The 23,199-nt window shown below is 39.4% G+C and overlaps 1 protein-coding gene across 2 annotated transcripts in view; it reads right to left on the bottom strand.

The window, feature by feature from the left end:
• Nucleotides 1-23,199, bottom strand: part of ARHGEF38 (Rho guanine nucleotide exchange factor 38) — a 161,633-nt gene that overhangs the window by 46,718 nt on the left and 91,716 nt on the right. For both annotated transcript variants that reach the window (XM_066232464.1, XM_066232463.1), the window contains exons 4-5: nt 11,470-11,617; nt 4,454-4,471 (exon numbers count right to left, since the gene is read on the bottom strand). In XM_066232464.1, coding sequence (XP_066088561.1) covers nt 4,454-4,471; nt 11,470-11,617 — 166 coding nt within the window. The remainder of the gene's footprint in view (nt 1-4,453; nt 4,472-11,469; nt 11,618-23,199) is intronic.

A 23,199-nucleotide genomic window follows, 5' to 3' on the forward strand; every position in this document is an offset into this window, starting at 1 on the left:
AAAAAAAAAAAAAGAAAGAAAATAATCAAATTATTGTACAGAGATCATATATAAGAATAAACACACAGCATCAATCTTTACAAGACATACACAATTCAAATATCTATAAGGGTTTAGTAAATTAAGTTACTATCTATACATCAGATAGAGTATTATGCAGTCCTAGAGAAAAGGGAATTTATGTTTAGTACATAAAAAAATGCCTGGGTTGTATTGATGAATGAGGTAGCAAGGTGACATAAGAAGAAATACAATATATAAAAATATATAAAAATAAAATAGAGGTCCTATTTTAGTTAATACATGTATATGTAGAGAAAAAATAGAAGTAAAGTCAGCAACTTTACATTGTAACAATGTTACAGTAGTTAACTTGGAAACGTGACCATTAACTGTCTTTACTGTCCTCATTTTAATTTTTCATATTTTGCAGTTTCTTTAATAGTTTTAAAAATGCAAAGCTCAAGAAAAGTGAAAAAAACTTGTAACACTTTGAGATAATAGGAACCGTGACAGTCAAAGGTTGGAATAGTTGGTCAGACATAGAACACATTCAGAAAAGTGTAAAAACATGAAAATCTAACAGTGCATTTCTGGAGCTAAATTTAGAATATTTACCGTATTTCCTCATGTATAAGACACTCCCATGTATAAGATGCACCTTATTTTTGGGGCCCGAAATTTGGAAAAAAAAAAGTATTACATAAAGTCATTGAATTCAAGTTTTATTCATCATAAAATTCATACAACTCCTCAAGCAAGGAATTCAAGTAAAAAAAATCTACAACCACTGTATTAGTTGCACTCAGTTTTTAGGCTCCAAATTTTTCGAAAAACGGTGCGTCTTATACATGGGGAAATACCATATGTATTTCTTGCTTTAGAACATGGGATTGTATCAGATGCTTTTTTTTTTTTTGTGGGGGTGACATTTTGGTGGGAGATTCTGTGATTCTTATCACTTTAATACTGTCTTTGATGTAGTATGCATAAGATTGTAATTCAAAGTAATCATTTTTAGAAGTTATAAAATATCTTTGTCTTTCTCTGTATTTTTAAAAATGTTGATTAAAAAACCCAAAAATGTCAGTTTCCGTAAGTAAGGGATTGTTTTTTAAGCCATTAAAATCCCCACTCCTCCTAAATGCACTCTGGGCTGTAACATTACTGGCTCTAGCTGCTAAGGAGCCTAACAATTACACTGCACTTGGCATTGCCTTTTACCCTGTTATGTTGCAGCTTGTGTGACTCATGTCCTGAGTGAGAGAAACAGGAAGGAAGACAGCTCATGGCAGACATAGCTTTGATGTTCATCCAGCCACATGCTGGCTGTGAATACTCTTCCCCCTTTTCAGTTCTTGATGTATAGAATAGGCTAGAGGGACATACACAGCCTGCCAATTCCTATACTGCAGTACCACTAAAAAAGCCAGTGCAATTTTTTAAGCAAATTCAGTAGTACTGGTTGTTCAAATTCAGTAGTACAGGTATTCTGTGAGAAGCAGCCTATGAATGCTAACTGTATTAAAAGAAATTAATTTTTCACTCTCCTCTGAATCTCTCTCTCTCTCTCTCTCATAAAGACTTAAGCTTTAGGAAAAGAAAGATAACCAGAATTTTTAGCATATTAAGTTCTTCTCTAGTCATCCAGCTATGTGACCCTCCAGTCCTAGCATAATGATGCCAGGGGCACAGGCTTTATCATGAGACAGCAGTTCTCACCCTCGCCCCAATCCTCATCAGCTAAGGCACTGCTGTGTGGAAGGACTAAAAGGCCCTCTTCTCTTATTAAGCACATCTTCAAATTCAAGTGATCCCAGATTTGGAAACTCATTGAACAAACCTACTCATATCTGTTTATTTAATAAGATTTTTTACTTTTGAAAGAAAAAACATAAAGTGATAAAGTGGGTGCTTGTTCGGTATGTAAAAGCTAACTTCTCAATGTGGCAAAGGTATAAAGCCTTAGTACACAGTCTTCAGGATGATGCCTGATTCTTCCACTTCACTTCTGGGATTTTGTCTTTCCTCATGGCTGTTCTGTACCAAAGCATGAATGACAGGTATTTACAGGTTAAATTAATATAATTTTTATTTTGTAAGTCTTGTATTTCTCAATGTAAAGTTTCCAGAGTAGAATATACAAGGACACACACACACACACACACACACACACACGTAATTGTTAAGCCTAATCCGGAGGGACCCGAAACATTGAAGACATGAACAAAGTCCATTGATTACACATCAAAGCTTTATTGTCTAGCTTGGCCAAACGGTGGCAACTCTGTCTGAGGGAAAGTGCGCCGGCCCTTTGTTTTACCTAGTTTTTATAGTTTTGTAAGTGGGAAGTACAGAAGCAAAAATTGTAATTAGGAGCCCTTTACCACTATTGGTTATAGTCATATGTCCTTTAACATGATAGGACCATGTTCAATTTGCAAGCCATACATCATTTTGGAGAAAATAAAATCTACAAATCAACACAATGGTAGAAAGATGTCTCTTTACATATTAAAAGGCACTCCTATATTTTGTAGTGTTCATCCGCCATCTCTCTGTCCAGAGTCACACGTGTTAACCACACGCATTTACATAGGAGAGGTAGTTTCCGTGGGGACAAATGCCCGCAAATGGTTCATTGCTATAAGAAAAGGTTTATTTTGGCTTTTCTCTCCCTGTACCTGGCTAGCCATTCACCCCTTTCCCTACAGGCATGGTGGAATGTCTGGGAATCCATGTTTTCCTCCCCTTTGCATTTACAATACAACACCAAGGGCCATCCTGGTCATGCCAATCACACAGTACAGAGACTATTTCTCACAATTTCTTTGCACACCTTAACCCAAATTAATAAAATGTTCTTCAAGCCTCCCAAAATATTAATATTAATTCTGTAGCTTTTGGTACTTTACAACACCTGTGGGTGAGGTGGCGCAGTGGCTCCTCAGTAATCACACAAACAGAGTAGGAACTCAGGACCCTATGGAGTTGCTGACCATGTTAAGCCAAGCATGTGCTTTTTCAGGTTCTACAAATTTGAATTTGTATGTAAATCAATATCATCTTTTCACATATTATTCAGACTAAACATCCTTTTTATTATTTATTACTTTTCAATTAATTTTTTAAGACTTTAGTTATTCATTTTAAGTGAGAGAGAGAGAAAGAGAGAGAAAGGGGGAGGAGCAGGAAGCATCAACTCCCATATGTGCCCTGACAAGGCAAGCCCAGGGTTTCGAACCAGCGACCTCAGCGTTCCAGGTAGACACTTTATCTACTGTGCCACTTCAGGTCAGGCCTAAACATGCTTTTTAATATAAAAATGGGCATCTTCCAAAGTGCATGTAGGTATGTTGCTTTTATAATTTCAATACTGTCTTAGTGACCAATTATTTCATCTTAATATTTTATTTTCATTCTATATATGTGGGTATGATTTTTTTTCTTTATAAATCATGTGAGTCCAAATGAGAAGTAACCCACTATTTTACTATAATGCTTATGGAGTCTTTTCTTTTGTACATTAATCTATAGAAACTTCAAAGATATTATTGTATTAATCTGAAATGTTTTTAGATTAATGTTATTCTTAGGAAAAAATGTTTGGATGCCTAAATATTTGTGTGATGAGCAGTTTCTGGAGAATTTCTGGCATCAGCAAACTTGTGATTTAAGTAAATTATAGTCGCCCCTTGCCATATTGTGGTTCACTTTTTGCGGTCTCACTGGATCGTGGATTTTTAAATTGTATATTACTAATTTTGTATTGCAAATTTTTCACTATATCGTGGGATTTTGTGGGATATAGGTATTTTTATATATTTATTACTTTAATTATTTTTGTGGTAAAATAAGCATTTTCTAGCCTAAAAAATGGAAAACAATATAAAAATATTAATTTAAACATATTAAGAGAATATTGCTATATATTCACTGGTGAGTACCCATATAGAATTTAATATGTTGTTAAAATTACATAGGTTTAAGAGTACAGAAAGTGTTTGTGGGCATAGGAAGTATTTGTAAGAGTGTGGGAAAGTTAATAACAGTGTGGGTAAGGTTTATAAGAGTGTGGGGAGGGTTTATAAAGCCTTAAATATATATATAAATAATAGAATAAATATAAGGTCTCTAATTCATGGATTTTTGCCTATCGTGGGGGGTTCTGGAAGCTAACCCCACTATAGATGAGGGACCACTGTATATCCCAGGATTTACTAAAAGTTTAGTAAAATCCACACATTAAGAATTTAATATATAAGATCACCTCAGACAAATTGGAAGTAAATGCACCAATAATGTCTATGGCAAACGCCTTTGAAACCTAGATTTATTAAAAGCAATAGACATAATTGTAAAAACAAAAAATTCTGATTTGTAAAGAGATATTCAACAGCTTTTTCTTATGATTTTTATATTTGATTTTCATTATTAAGATAAAAGTACTTACTCTTGCATGTATATTTTCCTGTAAGAGAAGGGGGAAAAACATAAGTTCATGTAAATCCACATATTTAAGGTAATATACAAACATTTTTGAAATTTTTTAAATTTTATTACAGAAAATGTCATTTTTATGAATGTTTTATAGAATTGGTTTCATTCTTATATAATCATGTCCCTAAAATTTTATTTTAGTATGTATGCACCATTTTAGCATAATGCACTTTATAGTATAAGGTTAAAAAACAGTTGATTCAGATTATAGTTTTACATTATTAAAAAAAATCTATTAAACAATAATAAGAGAAACTGAGATTACAAGATTACAAAGGAAATAGTGATTGACCTGCAGAAAACGACTGTGCTCTGTACTATCTCTGTATATAGTGTGATGCAGATGATAAACAATCACTTACTCATCAAGAAAATTTCACAGAAACTTTCACACGGCATTGCTAGCTTTTGTGCCTTCCATTTTGCTCATGTAAAACTGAAATCCTTCCAAGGCAATGTTCTCCGCCTCCCCCACCACCTCTCTCTCTGCCTCCCCCCCTCTTTCTGCAGAGGCCGATTAAGGTCTGTTGAGGCCCGGGGCGCAGAAGCAAATATTGGGCCCCTTTAAAAATTGAGAGAGAGACGGGGAAAAAAAGTTAACCATATTTTTAAATAAATAAAAAATAGTATGTGCTATTAATGTTAAAATTGCACATGTCAAACCAGATCTGATGCCATTAGAAAAGTGTAAAGTTGGGTTTTGCGAAACCCTTCAGAAGTAGGCGTCCAGGGCGTGCGCCTGGTGCGCCCACCATTAAATTCGCCTCTGTCCCTCTGCCTCCTCTCTTGCTGATCTCTCCTTTCCCATCTGTGGCAACCCCACATGCCTCCTGCTCCCGCCAAAGCCAGAAGACAGGCTCTTGCCTGAAGGTCTTCGCATACGCTGTCCTGCCTGGTAGCTTTTCCTCCAAGTGGGGCTCATCCGTATCTCCTTCAGCTCTTTGCTTAAATGTTTCTTCCCAGTGATGCTTTACCTGATCAACCTTTTAAAAATTGCATCCTGCCTCCCACTGTATTGTTTACCCTCACTCCCTGCTTTATATCTTTCCACTATGATTTGTCGCTTTCTACATAACATACTGTATGCTTCTTTAGTCTATTGTCTGTCTCTTGGCTCTGCATGCCCATGTGGGCACTGATTTGTGCTTGCTTGGTTCTCTGCTGGAGACTTAGCACCTGAAAAAGTGACTGGCATATGGCTGGAGGGCAAAACATATCTGTCAAATTAACGAATTAATAATAAAAGGTGGGGATCATTCGAGTTAAATTTCAGGAATAAGGGTGATAAAGTTTTTCTCCAAAAGCCTCATGTGGCTACAGCCAAGTACCAGTATTAGTAACATGAGCACCTTGATCTCTGGTTTCCAGTCTTTTGGAATACAGGAAATGTTTTCAGTATAGAAAAAGTTTAACCCCATCCCATAATAGTAGATGGTCTTTTCATATTCAGTGATTGAGAAAAATTCAGAGATAAGTCCCTGTGCTGGATTTTTGTGATCGTTAACAAGCTTGAAGAACTCTTACTTTAATAAAAGAAATTGCACCTCCACTAACCCCTTGCCCAATATTCCTTTCCCTTCATTCATTTCCTTAGGCTCACGTTGTTTCTCTTATTTCCCTTCTAACGAGAAATTTTATTTTCCCAGTTTGCAATTTTTTCTATGGAAACAAACAAGTAGACAATGCGATCATTTTGGAACCAAAACACATACTTTGAAATTGAAAGAAAAGATTGTTCTTTTCACTTCTAGAGAAAACAATGAAAAATTTTATCCTATTTTGCTTACTTTTAATAAAGTAAAACCTAAATGTTATCACAGAAGGTAGGTGTAACATTTAAGAAAAGGAACCCGAGAGACCTTCAGCAGGCTTCTGCTGGCATAGTGAAATAGTGATGATGCAACATATAACATCTCCTTTTATTAGCTCATTTATTTTATTTTAATCTCTCTTTGAGGATAGGCATTTCCTAGAAGTTAATCCCAGCTGAGGAGATTTGGGAAGAAGTTAAACTGTGCTCATTTACCCCTATATGGGATAAATTAACCTAATATATCTATCTACAGCCATATCCCCTACCTTCTTAACCACACAGTGCCTACCTTCATGGGCTCATTATAATTTGACTCACATTAACAAAAGTTTTTATGTGACTATTCCTTAAGGATTATAGTCTTTGTTTAGACATGATGCCACATAACAAAGACCTGAAAGAATTTCAAAAAGTGATGTTAATTTTTATGTGGAATATTTCATTACAATAATGTTGCGAAATAAAAAATGTGGCAAACAAACCGAAATCTGTTCCTTTAGAGTTTGTTTTGCATTAACTTGTAGCTCTCTCCCTGAATGGAGAAGCTTTTGCAGGAAGTTGAGCAGCCAAAGCACCCAGATGACTGTAAGTTAGAAGTTTTCCTTCTATGGATGATGGACTTAGGAAGAAAAACGTAGATAAATTTATAACAACTAGCTGTGAAGCTAAAAATGTATCTTCCAGGTACCAAAAAGTTTGGAAAAGCCCCTTCATTCTTTTTCTATTACAGAATAAACAGATCTCTAGGGCCTCCGAAAGGCAGCAGAGATATGGTGGTATTTATAACTAGAAAAACAGAAAAAGGAGGTAGCAGACAGGCTATTCTAATTATAGCTACCCTGGCATTTATAGCTATCTTATTTTTCACTTTTCTCATACAGATGAGTAACCTTAAATAACCCCAAAGAGGCTTAGTAACTAGATCTTCAGCAAATAACTTCCATAAATTTAGATACTGCATTAATACAGTTATTTCCTGTAATTGGAGGGGTCACTAATGCAAGTGTGTAAACCTGCAGATTTTCAATTTGTACACTGTAGATGCAGATATGGACTGTGCTTCTGGATAGGTTTTATCTTTTCTTTGTAAGGTTTCTAAACCCTGAAATTACTGCTTAGATTGTATCTAAGTCAGGAAAAAGCCCAGGTGCTTTAGGGAAAGCAGCGGGAGAGAACTGGGCATTTCTCCTTTTAAAGTAGTTCTGGAGTGTGTGTGTGTGTGTGTGTGTACTGTGTACCCGCAGTCACTGAGGGTGCTGGTTAAGGTGCTGATTCCTAGATTGAACCCTCAGCCATCTTTTTTTTTCTTTGTCTGCAGCAGAATTTAGGGATCTGCACTTTGAACACGTCCCTGGTTGATCAGATGCAGGGGAACACACACACACCAAGAAACACTACCCTAACATTTCAAAGAGATTCAAAATCCTTTTCGGGATACAAATCTTATTTTCTCTTTTGAAAGTTACTGGGCTTCAAAGAATAGCCAAAGGTTATGAGCTCACATCTGTTAGAGCCAAACAATCTTTCTACCATCTTCTTAAAAATTAGTCTTGAGCCTTACTGTGACAGCTTCTGGTGTGTTATTTAAATTAACTCCGGTATTGTTATTAAACTTTTCAGATGGTTTTGTTTATCTACTCCACAAGAAGGTATGTTCCTAGGAGGCAAGAACTATGCTTACACATATATATTTTAAATGTTTTCAACATTATCTAGCACTCAATAAATATTTAAGCCCTCAAAAAACTTCTGTCAATTTTGGTTAAAGTGCAACTTAAGTTGCTTTAAAATCTGCTTTAACTTCTTTTTTTTTTTTTATTTTATTTTTTTTATTTTTTTGCATTTTTCTGAAGCTGGAAACAGGGAGAGATAGACAGACAGACTCCCGCATGCGCCCGACCGGGATCCACCCGGCACGCCCACCATGGGGCGACGCTCTGCCCACCAGGGGGCGATGCTCTGCCCATCCTGGGCGTCGCCATGTTGCGACCAGAGCCACTCTAGCGCCTGAGGCAGAGGCCACAGAGCCATCCCCAGCGCCTGGGCCATCTCTGCTCCAATGGAGCCTTGGCTGCGGGAGGGGAAGAGAGAGACAGAGAGGAAAGCGTGGCGGAGGGGTGGAGAAGCAAATGGGCGCTTCTCCTATGTGCCCTGGCCGGGAATCGAACCCGGGTCCTCCGCACGCTAGGCCGACGCTCTACCGCTGAGCCAACCGGCCAGGGCCTGCTTTAACTTCTTAAGCATGAAGCCACACCTGTCGTGAATATTGCTTCAGATCCACTTATTCTAATATCCAGTGCAAGGCAGAAAATGGAAGCCACACCTAATATTTATTCAGAATTCGCAGCTGTGCACTTGTGCTCTGCTGTTTGGCCACAAGGAAAAGGCAGAGCCACTGTAAAAGCTTTGACTGATTACTTGGCAAGGTTAACGGAGCCCTTGGGTGTTCCAGTCTCTCTTTGGCCTATAAACCTGTTTGAAAACCTGTTTCTCAGAATTTAAAGTTTAGCTCAATTGAGGTCAGTATTATAGTCATGCCAATAATTCTACTCTCAGCTTTTAGGCATACCAGTACAATTCATCATTAACTTTACATTCATGGAAAGGCAACTTTTGGGAAAATAGCTCTAACTTAAGCTATTTTATTTTGATTTTCTTTTCCTTAAAAAATAGTTCTGTCAATATTACTTGCTTTGGATTTTGTGCTTTCTAAACTTTAGCACCTTCCGGTGCCTAAAATCGTTCCCTAAAATCAGACTGGTGCTGAATATACACAATTTGGAACATCATCAGGGCAATAACTCGAGGCTTTCAGAAAGAAATCAAATAAACCATTGGGTCTGAATGCAATTTTTATAATTCGGACTTCATAAACTGTGAAAATTCCTTCTGCCTGTAGCTGCTTTTTAAGGGGTAAGATATGGAAGCTCTACTGCCTAGTGGAGTATTCTGGCATGGTCAATTTTTTTCTCTTAGGAGTCAAAAGCTTAATAAATAAACTAATGTTTATTCCTTCCGAACATACAGCTCCACTTCTGGTCAGCTGTTAAGAGCAAGTACCAAAGTAATGAACTACATCCTCTTCCCATATGCAATGCTATTCCTGGGCCCGGCGCTGGAGTGATGACCCAAGTTGTTAGTTGTTCCCCTACTGTATAAACGATTTCTCTCATTCTAGAAACTGAGGAAGGAAAATGGCTCAATGCAGACATTTATTTGATTAGATAAAAAACGTGTTCATTCACACCCAGGATAATTTTTATTATTTCTTCTTAGGAAAGAAAGTATATTTACATACTCAATATATTTATATTATTTTTATTATATTTTATATACTTATATTATTTATAAATATTCAAGTATATTTATATTATGTCACATATTAATTTATTTAGACAACTACAACTTCAAACTTCAAGGTTTCTCTCAATTGATTTGCTAACACTGAATTAAACTTCAAATAGAGGGAAAATAATGACCTGGAGCTATTCATCACAGACTATCTTCAAGAGTTAGCTGATGGCTTTCAGCTCTTTATGGGCAGAGTCTAAGACTTACTTATTTTTGTGCTTTCAGCTCCCAGAGCAATGCTGGGTATAGCACAAGCACTAAAGAAATTCTTGCTATTTAGTGACTTAAAAGTGTTCTCTTTTCCACAGCATGGGAATGAAAAACTGTAATAGCTTGATGACCAGTAGAGGGCAATAAAGTTAGTTTTTAAAAGTTCTTCAGGCCCAATTTAAACCTACTTTCAGTCTCACTTCTCTCCTGGAAAGACCTTCTTCAGAGTAGTCTCAGTCTCCCGAATTCATTTTAATTCAGCTACCATACCCTACACGAGCATAAATAGAGGGGATGAACCAGAGGGTCAGACTCTTGGTGTACATTAACTTATACACCACAACTCTCTCTGTTTGGTTAATTCTCAGCCTAATCAAAAACATTTGACAATAGCTAATCCTGAGAAATGAAAGACCACAAAAGAACCACTGGGCAGAAATTATGGCTTTACGATTCATACCATAGAAAACTATATATACAGTGAGACACTGATCCAATTTAAAAGAATCCCCCAAAACACATGTCCATATTTATGCATAGAGATAAGCTCAGAAGAAAATGCAAACAATGGTTATTAATACACGGTTTAGAGAGGAATTAATATGTGAAATAATGAGGGTTTTTTTTAAAATCTTATTTATGTTTTTTTGTATTTTTCAGATTTTTTTTTCTAAAGTGAGAAGTGGGGAGGCAAAGAGACAGACTCCAACATGCGCCTGACTGGGATCCACCCGGCATGCCCACTAGGGGCGGTGCTCTGCCCATCTGGGACATTTCTACATTGCAACGAGAGGCATTCTAGCGCCTGAGGCAGAAGCCATGGAGCCATCCTCAGGCCAACTTTGTTCCAATGGAGCCTTAGCTGAGGGAGAGGAAGAGAGAGATAGAAAGGAAGGAGAGGGGGAGAGGTGGAGAAGCAGATGGGTGCTTCTCCTGTGTGCTCTGATTGGGAATCGAACCCAGGACATCCACACACTGGCCAACACTCTACCACTGAGCCAACTGGTCAGAGCCTTATTTTTCAGATTTTTATAGTGCATAGGTATTTTTTCTAGATAAAAATGTATATTAAGTAGCATTGCCCACCAACAATTTAGGAATGAGGAAGAAGGCTTGACTAATTTTTCTGAGAAAGACTTTAACAGGGCCTGACTTGTGTTCTCCAATCTCCCCTCCGGGGCAGGTGAGGGCCACTGAGAGAGTCAGGAGCATCCTGTGACTTAATTATTCCATGTGCTGCAGGGGTCACAGTACCTCATGTTGGCCCCCCTATTCCTTGATCTATGTGGAGCAGGCAAATAACAGCTTTAAGGAGGGGTTCTTCTTCTACATTTCACTTTTTGATATTGCATTTTTCTATTTCTACAAAGCCCTGAATTTTCTCCTATGTTATTTTTCGTTATCCTTGCAAGGGGAAAGAAAAAGTCAATCAGGGTTTTTGGCATGTCAGCTTTTCAAAGAGAACGCAGAGTAGAGCTTTCTGCCAGCCTCATAAAACCTAGGATTTACGTGAGACCTTTCATCCACATCCAGTTAAAATGTTCCCTGCTAGGCAACCAAGAGCGTGTGGAAATCATCCTTTGAAAAGACCTTACTTTAAGGACTGGATGCAGAGGCTCAAATGCTCTTTCAGCTCCTCCTCCTTTTCATAGGACTCCAGTACACAGTGCGCTTCGTCGTGGTGGTAGCAGTAGGTTTTATAAATATCTTCCAGGGGCCCTTTAATCTGCAAGAATACTTCTCCTGATAAATGTAAAACAAAGGCAAAATGTTCCGAGTCAGACCCAACCGGCACTTTACATATTTACTATTCAGCAACATTGATTAGTCTTAAAAAGTTGGCTGTGTCCCACTTATCCCCAGGGCGATTTAGAAGGGGTGGAAGATACTGAGTGACCCCCTCCCCCCATTTCCCCCTTCTTCCCTTCCTCTTTTTTGCTCTCCCTACTTATTTCTTTCCTCCTTACCTTTCTTTTATAAAACAAAGGATAAAGAGCTAATGGAGATAGGAGGCAAAGAAAAGCTGGTTTTCCCAGAGGTGACTGTGCACTTGGCTGGCATGCAGGAGCCTGGCTAAGGGCAGCATTTTACAGTCGGTCCATACGGGTTTGTATAAGGCAGGTGGCCATCACAGTGGCCACGTAGATGCAGGTTCCCACTGGATTCGGGCAGATGGTAAAGGAACTGTGTAGTCAGAAATTGGCGGCACATTCCATTTATTAAAGTCTCCTAATGATGGACAAGCAAACAGGCAGGGAAGACCGCTTCCCTCTCACTCAGGGCTCCCAAGCCTCGATGCTCTCCGGACTCATGGGACTTGCAGGCCTTCACCAGCCTCAGCAGGGCTCCCAAGTTCCTCAGGACTCCCCAGCAAAACAGGCCTGGCAGAAATACCCCTTCTCTGGCAAATAGCCCCTCCGCTTGGAGGCAGGCAATCTGCAAGTTGCAATCTGCTGCCCTGAGGGCAAGCACTTGTAGCCTTCCGTAGACTATACACACGTGGTGCTGCCCCAATACAAGTGAGCAAACCTAAAGAACACTTGTTACAAACTTGTTTGCCCAACAGTTTGCATCAGGCTGTGCAACACACTTGGACAGGTTAGGACTTGGACAATTGATTTTTAACCTCAGAACCTATTTCCTCATCTATAAAATGGGAACAAAAATAGATCCAACTTCATAGGGTCATTATAAAAGTTAAAGACATACTGTGTGTGAAATTCGCAGTATAGTATCTACACAGTAAATGTTCAGAATGGAGCAGTTATTAATTTATTAAAAGTATGGGAAGTGAAATTTTAGGTGTTAGGTAAATTATTTTTTCATATTTATTCCACTAACATTTCCCGAGGTTCTCTGAAAGGCAGGTAATGAAGTTTAAAGAAATAAATTATTTTCTTATATGTGGTAAGAAAAAAAATTGGCCATTATTTCTGTTAAAATAATGGATATAATAAATTATGTTAATTAGATATTACTATGAACAAAGATTATGACTATTTTTTCATAAAGTAACTTCGGCTAATTGTGTTTAGGCATTTAAGAAATTATTTTGATATTGCCTGACTGAGCGGTGGCACAGTGAATAGAGCGTCGGACTGGGATGCGGAGGACCCAGGTTCGAGACTCCGAGGTCACCTGGGCTCATCTGGTTTGAGCAAAGCTCACCAGCTGGGACCCAAGGTCACTGGCTCGAGCAAGGGGTTACTTGGTCTGCTGTAGCCCCACAGTCAAGGCACATATGAGAAAGCAATCAATGAACAACTAAGGTGTCGCAACGAAAAACTAATGATTGATGCTTCTCATCTCTCTTCGTTCCTGTCTATCTCTATTTATCCCTCTCTCTGACTCTCTCTCTATCACTGTAAAAAAACAACAACAACAAAAAAACCAAAACAACAAAAAAAGAAATTATTTTTATATGATGAAATTAATTCTATAACTGATAACTCAAATAAATATTAAACTATGGTTTGATTTAATCACTCACTTCTTCACTTAAAAATGTGTGTCAAGCATCAACAACCCAACCCCACATTGTGTTAAGATGATTTGGGATACACACATACACCAATAATAATAATAATAACAATAATAATAGTAATAATGTCATAGGGCCTGCTCTCAAAAGCATTGCTGATTTGGACTTGATAATGATTTGGCACTGAATTGATTGGAAGTGATATAGACCTACTAATCTTCAGCTATTATAATAACAATAAGTCATTCTTTCATCAGAAATAAAGTGCCCTTTGTATTTTCAAACTGCTTTCCTCCCATTAGCTGCTAAACTCCCTATATATAAAAAGATAAGAGGTTATTTATCCTTATTAAATAAGAATAGACAAATCTGAATTTACAAGAAATAAATGATTTTCCCAAAGTCCCAGCAATGGGAACCTAGATTCTTAGTCCAGGACTGCTAGATGGTGTCAGTGGAAAGATCTGGTGTAGATTATGATTATAGGTAGCAGGAAATTTATTCATTTTGTGTTTTCAAATTGTCATTTGATCTTCATGTTGTCCATTAGTGAAACCAGGATTAGAGACCAAGTTCTTCTCATTTTTCTTTTCCTAGGTTTTAGCTCTCCACACATCAGAGCTTTGCTGGATATTGTATAAAGTGAGTCAGTTGGAAAGATTCAGAAAACATTGTTATGTGGGGTTTGCGTGGTGACTTTGGGAACAACTTTTTAAAAAATCTTTGAGCCTCAATTCTATCATTTGTAAAATGGGCATAAGTTATAGTAACTCTTGAGATGAATTTGAGAATTAAATGGGATATGGATGTAGAAAGTGCCCAGCACTGATGAATTGCTAAATTAATGTCGCTTGTCTGTTACTGTTGCTCTACTATCTCTAGAATTAAAACATCAGTACTTTTCTAATTTACATCCAGCCAATAAAAGGCTTTTCTTTCCTTTTTATTATATGGAATTTCCCTGTGATTATACTTAAGACTCTGTGTGTGTTTTAATAGTGTTTTTTTGGACTTGTTCAGAAACTCAGCAATGGTGGGAATCTTTGGAACTGAAGGGATGAAGAATTCTAGTTTTGTTTCTGGGATTGTACTGAGTTGATTCTTCTAGCATCGAAGGCCTTGTAGATTTTCTCTTTAAGACAGTTAGCAACACAGAGTAAGAAATATAATAGTTATATAAAGAGAAAATAATATAGGATAGTGACTAAATTTAGGGTTGGGCATAAGATGAGGAGAGCCTCCTAGGGACAAAGCCAGGTGGCAGATAGGAGTGAGGACTTGGGCTGGGTGAAGGAGTGAGCTCCAGGCACAGAGGAAGCTCAGAGGAAGTCAAGGAGAGAGGATCTCAATCCACACAGCCCAGCACAAGAAGTTGTAAATATGTATGTTCACTACAAAGCAGCTTAGAGACAAAGAGGTAAGGACACTCTTTTAAATCCACAATAGGATCAAGTCAGAAGGTCAAAAAACAAAGGACAAAGACATGTATTTTGTACATAATGAAACAGTTTATTGTAAATTCCCTTTCATTTTCTTTCACAAAAGTCATCTAGTTTGAAAGAATTTAAATATTTACTCTTTTCCAAATAAAATTCTGTTGGAGCTGTAATAATAATTATTAAAGTTAAAAGGTATTAAGTACTCTAACTGAAAGTCAGTTATTCACCCAAAGGCCAAGTACAACACTGGCAGGCAGAATATTTGATTCTCCTCCTAGCCCTACCAATGTATTCTGCTCCATAAAGTGCAGATGAAGCGATGTGTCTTGCAGGAAAAAAAAAAAAAAAAGATTCTGTTTCCACGGTAACGTAACTCTCAGCTGCATTTCTTTAGTGCTGAAGGACAACTACTCTATCTAATGTATGTGGGTTTGAAAGGATGATTAGAAAGTGGCGGAGGGACTGAGCCAGGACGAGTGAAGGTAATTTCACTTCCAGCTGCCTCTCACAAAAGCATCAAAATCCTATAAAATAAATATTACTATCGTGTGCTTTAAAAATAAATCTACAACTCAACTGTCTGCACTAGCTGACATGCAAAGGGATAAAAAAAAAAAATAATGATGCACCCTTTTAAATTTCCTTTTAAAGGAAATTTGGTTAGCTCCTCTAAAAACAAGTCCCAAGAATACTGAACACATTTTATGTCCTAGTATCATTACTCTTGTGTTGCACATTGCTACCCTCACTAATGTAAATATATATAGTCATGTTCCTCTTGCTGGACCACCTCTTCTGTACTTCCAGACCCTCTTGTCCATGCCTAGGATGTGCCGTACCAAATGATGAGGCCTCTGTATTATTCAGACCCCACTCCAAAATGAACTTCCCCTGCAGGTAAGCAAACCAGGGTAAATCAGTGATATTCAACAATCTCCTTGCCCTTGGCTTTGTTTAGGAAAATGGCATACAAAAGAATAAAATAGTTATAGTCTTTATTTAACTATTTGGCAATAATTTAATGCATGATGATTATTCACCAAGCATTTTTCTAGCTACCGCTGATAGCTAAGAAACAGAAAATCCAGCACTTCCCTCAAGGGACTTATGAAGGAAAAAAGAAGAGCAAATTCATTTACATACTATGTGGAAAGTAAGCATCTAGAGCCATAAAACACAGAGGGTCACCTATTCTGCTCTTGAGGACCTTGAACTATTTCTATGACAGTCTGCTCTTGAAACAGGAGCTGTAAGTGAGGGCAAAAGTGCAGAGATTCACTGAGGGGGAAGATCTGCTCAGAAACTGCATAGGAAAATATTTGGAGAGAAATCATGACTAGTTGAAAGTCCCTGCTTTATTAGCCATAAAATTTAATTCAAAACTTCTATGAAAATGTCACATGAATTGTTATTTATGAAGTGTTATGGACTAAATATATGTTCCCCCTCCCTAAATCCATATGTTGAAGCCCTAATCCCTGATGTAATGGTATTATCCTTAAAGGGGTAAATGGGTTTCGATGAGGTCACGGAGGTGGAGCCTCCATGAGGGGATTAGTGCCCTAATTAAAAGAGAAAGATACACAAGATACATGGGAGCTTTCTCCCTCCTCCATGTGAGGACACGGTGAGAAGGTGGTTCACCACAAAACCGGAAAAGGGCTCTCACCAAGAACCAGGCACCTTGGTCTTGATCTCCCAGCCTCCAAAACTTTGAGAAACAATTACCTATTGTTTAAGCCACCCAGTCAATGGTAATTTGTTATGGCAGCCTGAGCTGACAAGACAAAGAGTTCAAAGTAGGAAGTTCCTTGTATTAACAAGAAAAAAATATGTGCTAAATTTTACTCTGAAAACCAACTACCATGATGTTAAAAGAGAATTTTAGTTAAAATCTCAAGCATAAATAAGGTCTAAAATATATCTCAAAAGAAAGTTCTGTGGTTCTAATAAAAAGTTGTCAGGAGAGAGGATTTAGAATACAGAGAACGGAGTGGGATTGACCTACTCCCTGGAAAGAAGATCTGAGATCAGGTGAGATAACCCCAATCTCTGGCTGTCATTTCCCTAAGTGACACACACAAGTGAATAAGTATGCCATCCCAAGTGAAAGAGATTTACTGGCAGCTTTTACCCAGGAGCTCGCCACAGTCTGCTATCCTCCATGGATGAAAGCTCAGTTGCTGGGACTACACAAGGCAGTAGCTTAGCTTGCCAAAGTGTCAGGTCATTTCTGTGTTTTCTCCCTTCCATCCTAGCCTCCTTCTGCACTCCAGCAGAGGATATAAGGTAAGGAGGAAAGTGAAAAGGGAGAAGATGGAAGAGTGAACCCTGCTTACAGGAGCCTCCAGCCTTTACATTTAGAGTCTCATGTAGTTTCTACCTCACCTGGGGATAAAATCTACTACTGGAGATACCCTGGGGACCCTGGTTAGGGATGAAATTCACACCGAATGCAGGTGCCAGGTGGTACATGCTGTTATGCGACTAAAATAAGCAAATCCCCTAAAAAAACATTACTTTTAAATAAAAGGGCAGAATCAAAATTTTACATAAATTCTTAAGATAAAATGAGACTACAAAGTTATTTCATGCTTGTGGCTGTGGCTTCCGGTCATAACCTCACATTCCCTTGTGCTCAGGGTATTTCTCCTTTGACAACAAGTAAATTCCAGTAAAGAATTTTCACAAGCACTACAGAAAAATGTGTTCATTGGATTTGACAATTCTGAGGTCTCTGGTACCGTGGTGACAGCAATTTCAGAGGAAAGGTTTGGAGGAAATGAGAGGAGAAGAATGGAACCGGATTGGGGAGGGGGGCTAAACTATTGAGAGAAAGAAGAAGAAAGAAGGGAGCCAGAGCAGGGTGTGTGGTCCTGTCCTGTGACCGCCACTGTGTCCAGAGACAGATAGGATAGTATCATAGTTGGAATGGGGTATTTCAAAAGAGAGGCTATTCCACTGCTGAGGCAGCACCCACCCAGCACATCTGGAAGTAAGAGGTGGCTTGACAGCTGGCAGGACACACTGAGGGGCATTAGTAGGTGATGAAGACAGATGGTGTATAATGTATAATATGACCTGTGTTGAGAGCTTGGGTTCTCTTTAGACTGTGTCCATACTTAATGAGGCACTTTGGGGCAAATTAGGCTGTCACTATTTTTGTCTGAACAATGAGGTGGTTGGACTGGATGCTCTTTAAGCATTAGCCCAGTGCTAAGTTCAAGAATACAGCTGTTGTCTGACCAGGCATTGGTGCATTGGATAGAGCGTCGGACTGGGATGCGGAGGACCCAGGTTCAAAACCCCAAGGTCGCCAGCTTGAGCGCCAGCTCAGTTGGTTTGAGCACAGCTCACCAGCTTGGACCCAAGGTCGCTGGCTTGAGCAAGGGGTCACTTGGTTTGCTGTAGCCCCCTGGTCAAGGCACATATGAGAAAGCAATCAATGAACAACTAAGGTGCTACAACAAAGAATTGATGCTTCTCATCTCTCTCCCTGTCTGTCCCTATCTGTCCCTCTGTCTGTCTCTCTCTCAAAAAAACAAACAAACACTAGAATACAGCTGTTTATTTTAATGGTAACTCATGGTCTCTTCCTGAACCTTTTTGATTTCTTGGATACTTTAACTCCCCATGGGGAATTTTATGACAACTGGCACATGAAGAAAATGCTGGCTCTTGGATGTTGACTAGCCTATTGTGGTGATCATTTTGCAATGTGTACATGTAATGAGTCATTATATTGTACATCTAAAATGAATATCTTTATTATATGCGGCTTAAGTGTCTGTTTGTCGCCGATAGCTTATTGGTTGCTTGCGTAACTGTACTAGCCAATGGGGTGAAGTTGCCACGGCATTCAAATAGTCCCGCCTTCTGGCATGCCACCTCACAAATTGAGGTTAAAGATTGGAGCAATTATTATGCTGTTAAGAAATCTTAACACCAGAAGGGGTCTTTGCAATGGTACAAGACTAGAGGTTCTCCAATTGAAAAATAATGTCATAATAGCTAAGTCTTTGACTGGCTCCTCTAAAGGTGAAATACATGTCATTCCAAGAATTGATTTGGCTCCATCTCAAACAGGGTTGCCGTTTCAATTGAGATGTAGACAATTTCCTGTAAAACTTGCCTTTGTTATGACCATCAATAAGTCTCAGGGCCAAATGCTTAAGCATATTGGCATTTTTTTACCTGAGCCTGCATTTGGACACGGTAAACTTTATGTTGCCTGTTCAAGAGTTCGTGAAAGAACGGACGTAAAATTAAAAATAATTGATGGTCCTCTGCAAGGCGAGCTTAAAAATGATGGAAAGATCTACACAAGAAATGTTGTGTACAAAGAGATCTTTGACATGTGAATTAACATTTTATTATTTAAATCACCTTTATTTATTGAGCTAGCGGTGGCTCTTAAGAAATGTACCACCAGTGGTTTCCTTCATTGCACTCTACTTTAAGCAATTAAGCAAGTAGAAGGGGGAAACCCCGTGGGGCACTAAGCAAAGGGGCGTCCTCGTCGCCTGCCCTGGGTAATTCAGTTTGAATTAGCAGACACCTTTGCACAAATCATTTTAATTACAATTTATAATATCTAGAACAGCGGTCATTTCGTATGACCGCCGGGCTTTCTAGTAATATTATATGTCTGTTACAACCCAATTAAGATTAAAGGAAACACCGGTTCTCTGAGAGTTGAAAGTTAAGGTCTCTCGCAGCTGGATAAGGTACAGGTACAATAACTTCTCCCTCTCTAGGTGGGTAACACTGAGGTCTCTGTTCTTAGACCAATCACAATGCTCTGCTCATCACATCTTAGTCAGTAGTAGTTGGTGGGAGTCAAATAATTTAACAATTGGTTTTCTGCCCTAATGACCATTTTAAGTATAAAAAATGATACGCTGAAAGGTAATTTATTATTTCATGCTTTTAATACTTAAATAATAATAAAATAAGTACACAAAATTAGATTATAAGAAAGACTTTTAAAATATTAATGAAAAAATATTAAATAATACCTGACAAAAAACAATAAAACTTATTTAAGACATTTTCTTTATTTTTTCTTTTCTTTTTATTTTTATTTTTTGTATTTTTCTGATGCTAGAAACAGGGAGAGACAGTCAGACAGACTCCCGCATGCGCCCGACCGGGATCCACCGGCATGCCCACCAGGGGCAACGCTCTGCCCACCAGGGAGTGATGCTCTGCCCCTCCGGGGCATCGCTCTGTTGCAAGCAGAGCCACTCTAGCACCTGAGGCAGAGGCCACAGAGCCATCCCCAGCGCTCGGGCCATCTTTGCTCCAATGGAGCCCTAGCTGCGGGAGGGGAAGAGAGAGACAGAGAGGAAGGAGAGGGGGAGGGGTGGAGAAGCAGATGGGCGCTTCTCCTGTGTGCCCTGGCCGAGAATCGAACCCAGGACTTCTGCACGCCAGGCCGACGCTCTACCACTGAGCTAACCGGCCAGGGCCTAAGACATTTTCAATGACAGCTTGTCACCCCCTGGTTGTTTGGCACTTTTTCTCTTTACGTTATATGTTTGTTTACCGAAGTAACAAACATGAGGGGGTTAAAATGTAGCATTTCATCAAAGGTATAATGAGTTTTATGAAATGAATTAATAAATATTATTAGCGTAGTTCTGTCAATTTTTTTTTTTCACCTGTCAGGAAAGTGAACAACACTATGGGCACTTAGAATACACTGTGCACAGATGACTGTTATAAAAAAGTAAGAAATTTAAATGCGTGATTTCCACATTGGGCGGCTGCCCAGGCACCCACTTTAGAGAGAACCCTGATTACAGGTGCCATTTGAACAATCAGTTCTCTGAAGTCAACAAAAAAATTAGGTATCGGTCTGCCAAACCGGTGCCAACTGGCTGAATCCCACCATTGGCCAATACCTTTCCCGAGACTGCTTGCCTCTGCTACAGCTAGTTGCTCCACACCACCTACCAGCCTCAGAAAATGGCATGGGAAAACCATAGGCAGGCTCAGTGACAAGAGCAGCAATAATGGCTGAGTTCCCTCTGTGTGCTGGCCAGGGTACTGGACACTTCTCATTATCTCCATCTCCCATTTGTTTCATTCATCGATAAGTTTTGATTGAGGACATTGTTTTAGGTGCTGGTGATACAACAGTAACAAAACAGTCACGAATTGTCCCCTCACGGAGGGAGAGCACCCTGTCTGTGTCTTGCATCTTTCTTCCTTGGAGGACTAGCTGCCCCCATTTGAAACATGAACAAATGAATGTGGCATGCACTGTTAGTTGCTTATCCATTCTTTCTTTTCCAAACTAACAGAATTTAGACCAGCAATGCACTCAGTTAAAAATACTGACCTCCCTCTAATCTCTGGTAGTTAGGGGTGGCCAAGTTTGTGCATAAGAATGTGTTTGTGTATTTATGTATATGTGTACAAAATGAAATAATGTGTGTGTGAAATTAATTTATAAGATATAGGTAGAGATCACTGGTAAGAGCTTCTATTCTCTCCCTACTCTCAAATGAAAAAGCCTTGGGAGGAGGTGGTTGTACTCTTATTTCTTGCAGGAAGCTGGCTTGGCAGTAAGGTAGCCAACTTGAGGCCATGAAGCCAAATGCCACATGTCAAATACTATGAAAGAAAAAGCTGCAAGGAGCCAGCAGGCAGCTGCCCCAGTCATGAACTATTGAATTATAGATTTCTTGTTATTTGAGGAGAAAAACTTCCTTTCTGGTTAAGTCCTTCTGGTGAGGTTTCTATTCCAAGCAGGGAAGTGCAGTCCTCACTGACTCGACTGGCTTGCCTCCAGCCACAGACTAGCGATGACAGAGCCAGAATTAAAGACAGATCTCCCTCCAAAGGCCATGCTCTTTCCGGGCTATTGTGCGCCTCCAAGGTCTACGCCTCTGCCAGACACTTCTCATTTTTGCTTCCTGGCTGTTGGGAGAGTGTTCAGAGACTCAAAGAACTCTTACACTCATGGGATTGAAGACTTTATTTCTCTGTGTTTTCCGTGAAGCATTTGACTTTTCACAGCTCCATTCAAATGTGAGCGCACAGCTAACCCACTGATGTTCCCAAGACAGCTCTACCAGAAGAACATCCTAGAATTTAACATTCTCCTCAGAGAAAAGAACTGTAGAACTTATTGTCAAGTCACTCTGGGTTTATTTTTATTACAAGAAACAAGCCCTCCTAGTCCCATTTTGACCTCGCTCAGGAGACTGGAGGTCCAACCTCCATATTGTGTCCTGATGCCTGCCTTCTGCTCCTTTTCCTGTTTCTGTGTGGTTTATGTATACTCGACCCTGAAGCTTCCCACCATTTCTCTATCATACTCTCTGAAGCTGACAGTTTGCCTGTTACTGCCAACATTCAGAATAAAATGCCCAGACCTTTTAGCGGCTGCCTCGGGGTCTCCCCTGCTCGCCTCACACATTCCAGTGTGCAGGACTCTCCAAACCTGTCCTAGCTGGGTGATCAACCAGGTTAGGCCTGTCTGTGTTCTGAGTAACACACACACAATAGAACAGTAACAACACAAGAAGCAGTATTCAGGTGAGCTAATTTGTGGACTCGCCCACATGGCATCGCAACATGAATTGTCAGTGGTCTCTCACAAAATCTGCTGAAGGCACAGGTTCCTGTTTCAGGGACAGCCACGAGACACTGCTTTGGGAGAACAAAGTGCTGCTGTGGAACAGCAGCATATCACTCACTACGCCTGCACAGAACAGAAAACTCTAAATTGTCTTTCTTTCCAAGGATAAGCTCATGCCCAGGAAAAACCTATGAGAAATTGCAATTCCTTTCCCCCAGCTGTGGTCAGTTCTGGTTCTCAGCTGGTTGTGCATGAGGTAGGCACCTAAAGTAGATTTCAAAATATAGGTAACTTGTCTTTTCTGTAACACCTTGGAACATTAAAACAGTGTTGCAAATGCATACAAGAGGGCACAAGCCTTGTTTTGCTGATTTATTGCTATGTCACAAAGCTTAAAACTTAGTGCCTTAAAAAAACATGTTTTGATTTTCTCAGATGTATGGTTCTACTGCTCCCCTTGATGTCTGCCGGGGCTGCAGTCACCTGAGGGCTCCACTGGCTGGGTGGTCCAAGATGGCTCGGGGCTGCAGTCACCCGAGGGCTCTACTGGCTAGGTGGTCCAAGATGGCTCGTTCACGAGTCTGGTGCCTTTCCAGGAGCAGCTGGAAGGAGAGACTCAGCTGGAATGCTGGGACAGCTGGGACACCTTCTCACTCTGCACAGTCTCAGGTCGAATCTCTTTCCACGTGGCCTCCTTTCATACTGCTCCAGCAGGGTAACTGGACTTTTAAATGGCAGGCTCCTCAAATCACAAAAATAGAAATTGCCAACCTTTCTTAAGGCGTAGGCTCAGTTGCTGGCACAGTGAGCCTCA

This window comes from Saccopteryx bilineata, chromosome 5 (genome assembly GCF_036850765.1).
Source record: "Saccopteryx bilineata isolate mSacBil1 chromosome 5, mSacBil1_pri_phased_curated, whole genome shotgun sequence".
NCBI classification, from domain to species: Eukaryota; Metazoa; Chordata; class Mammalia; order Chiroptera; family Emballonuridae; genus Saccopteryx; species Saccopteryx bilineata.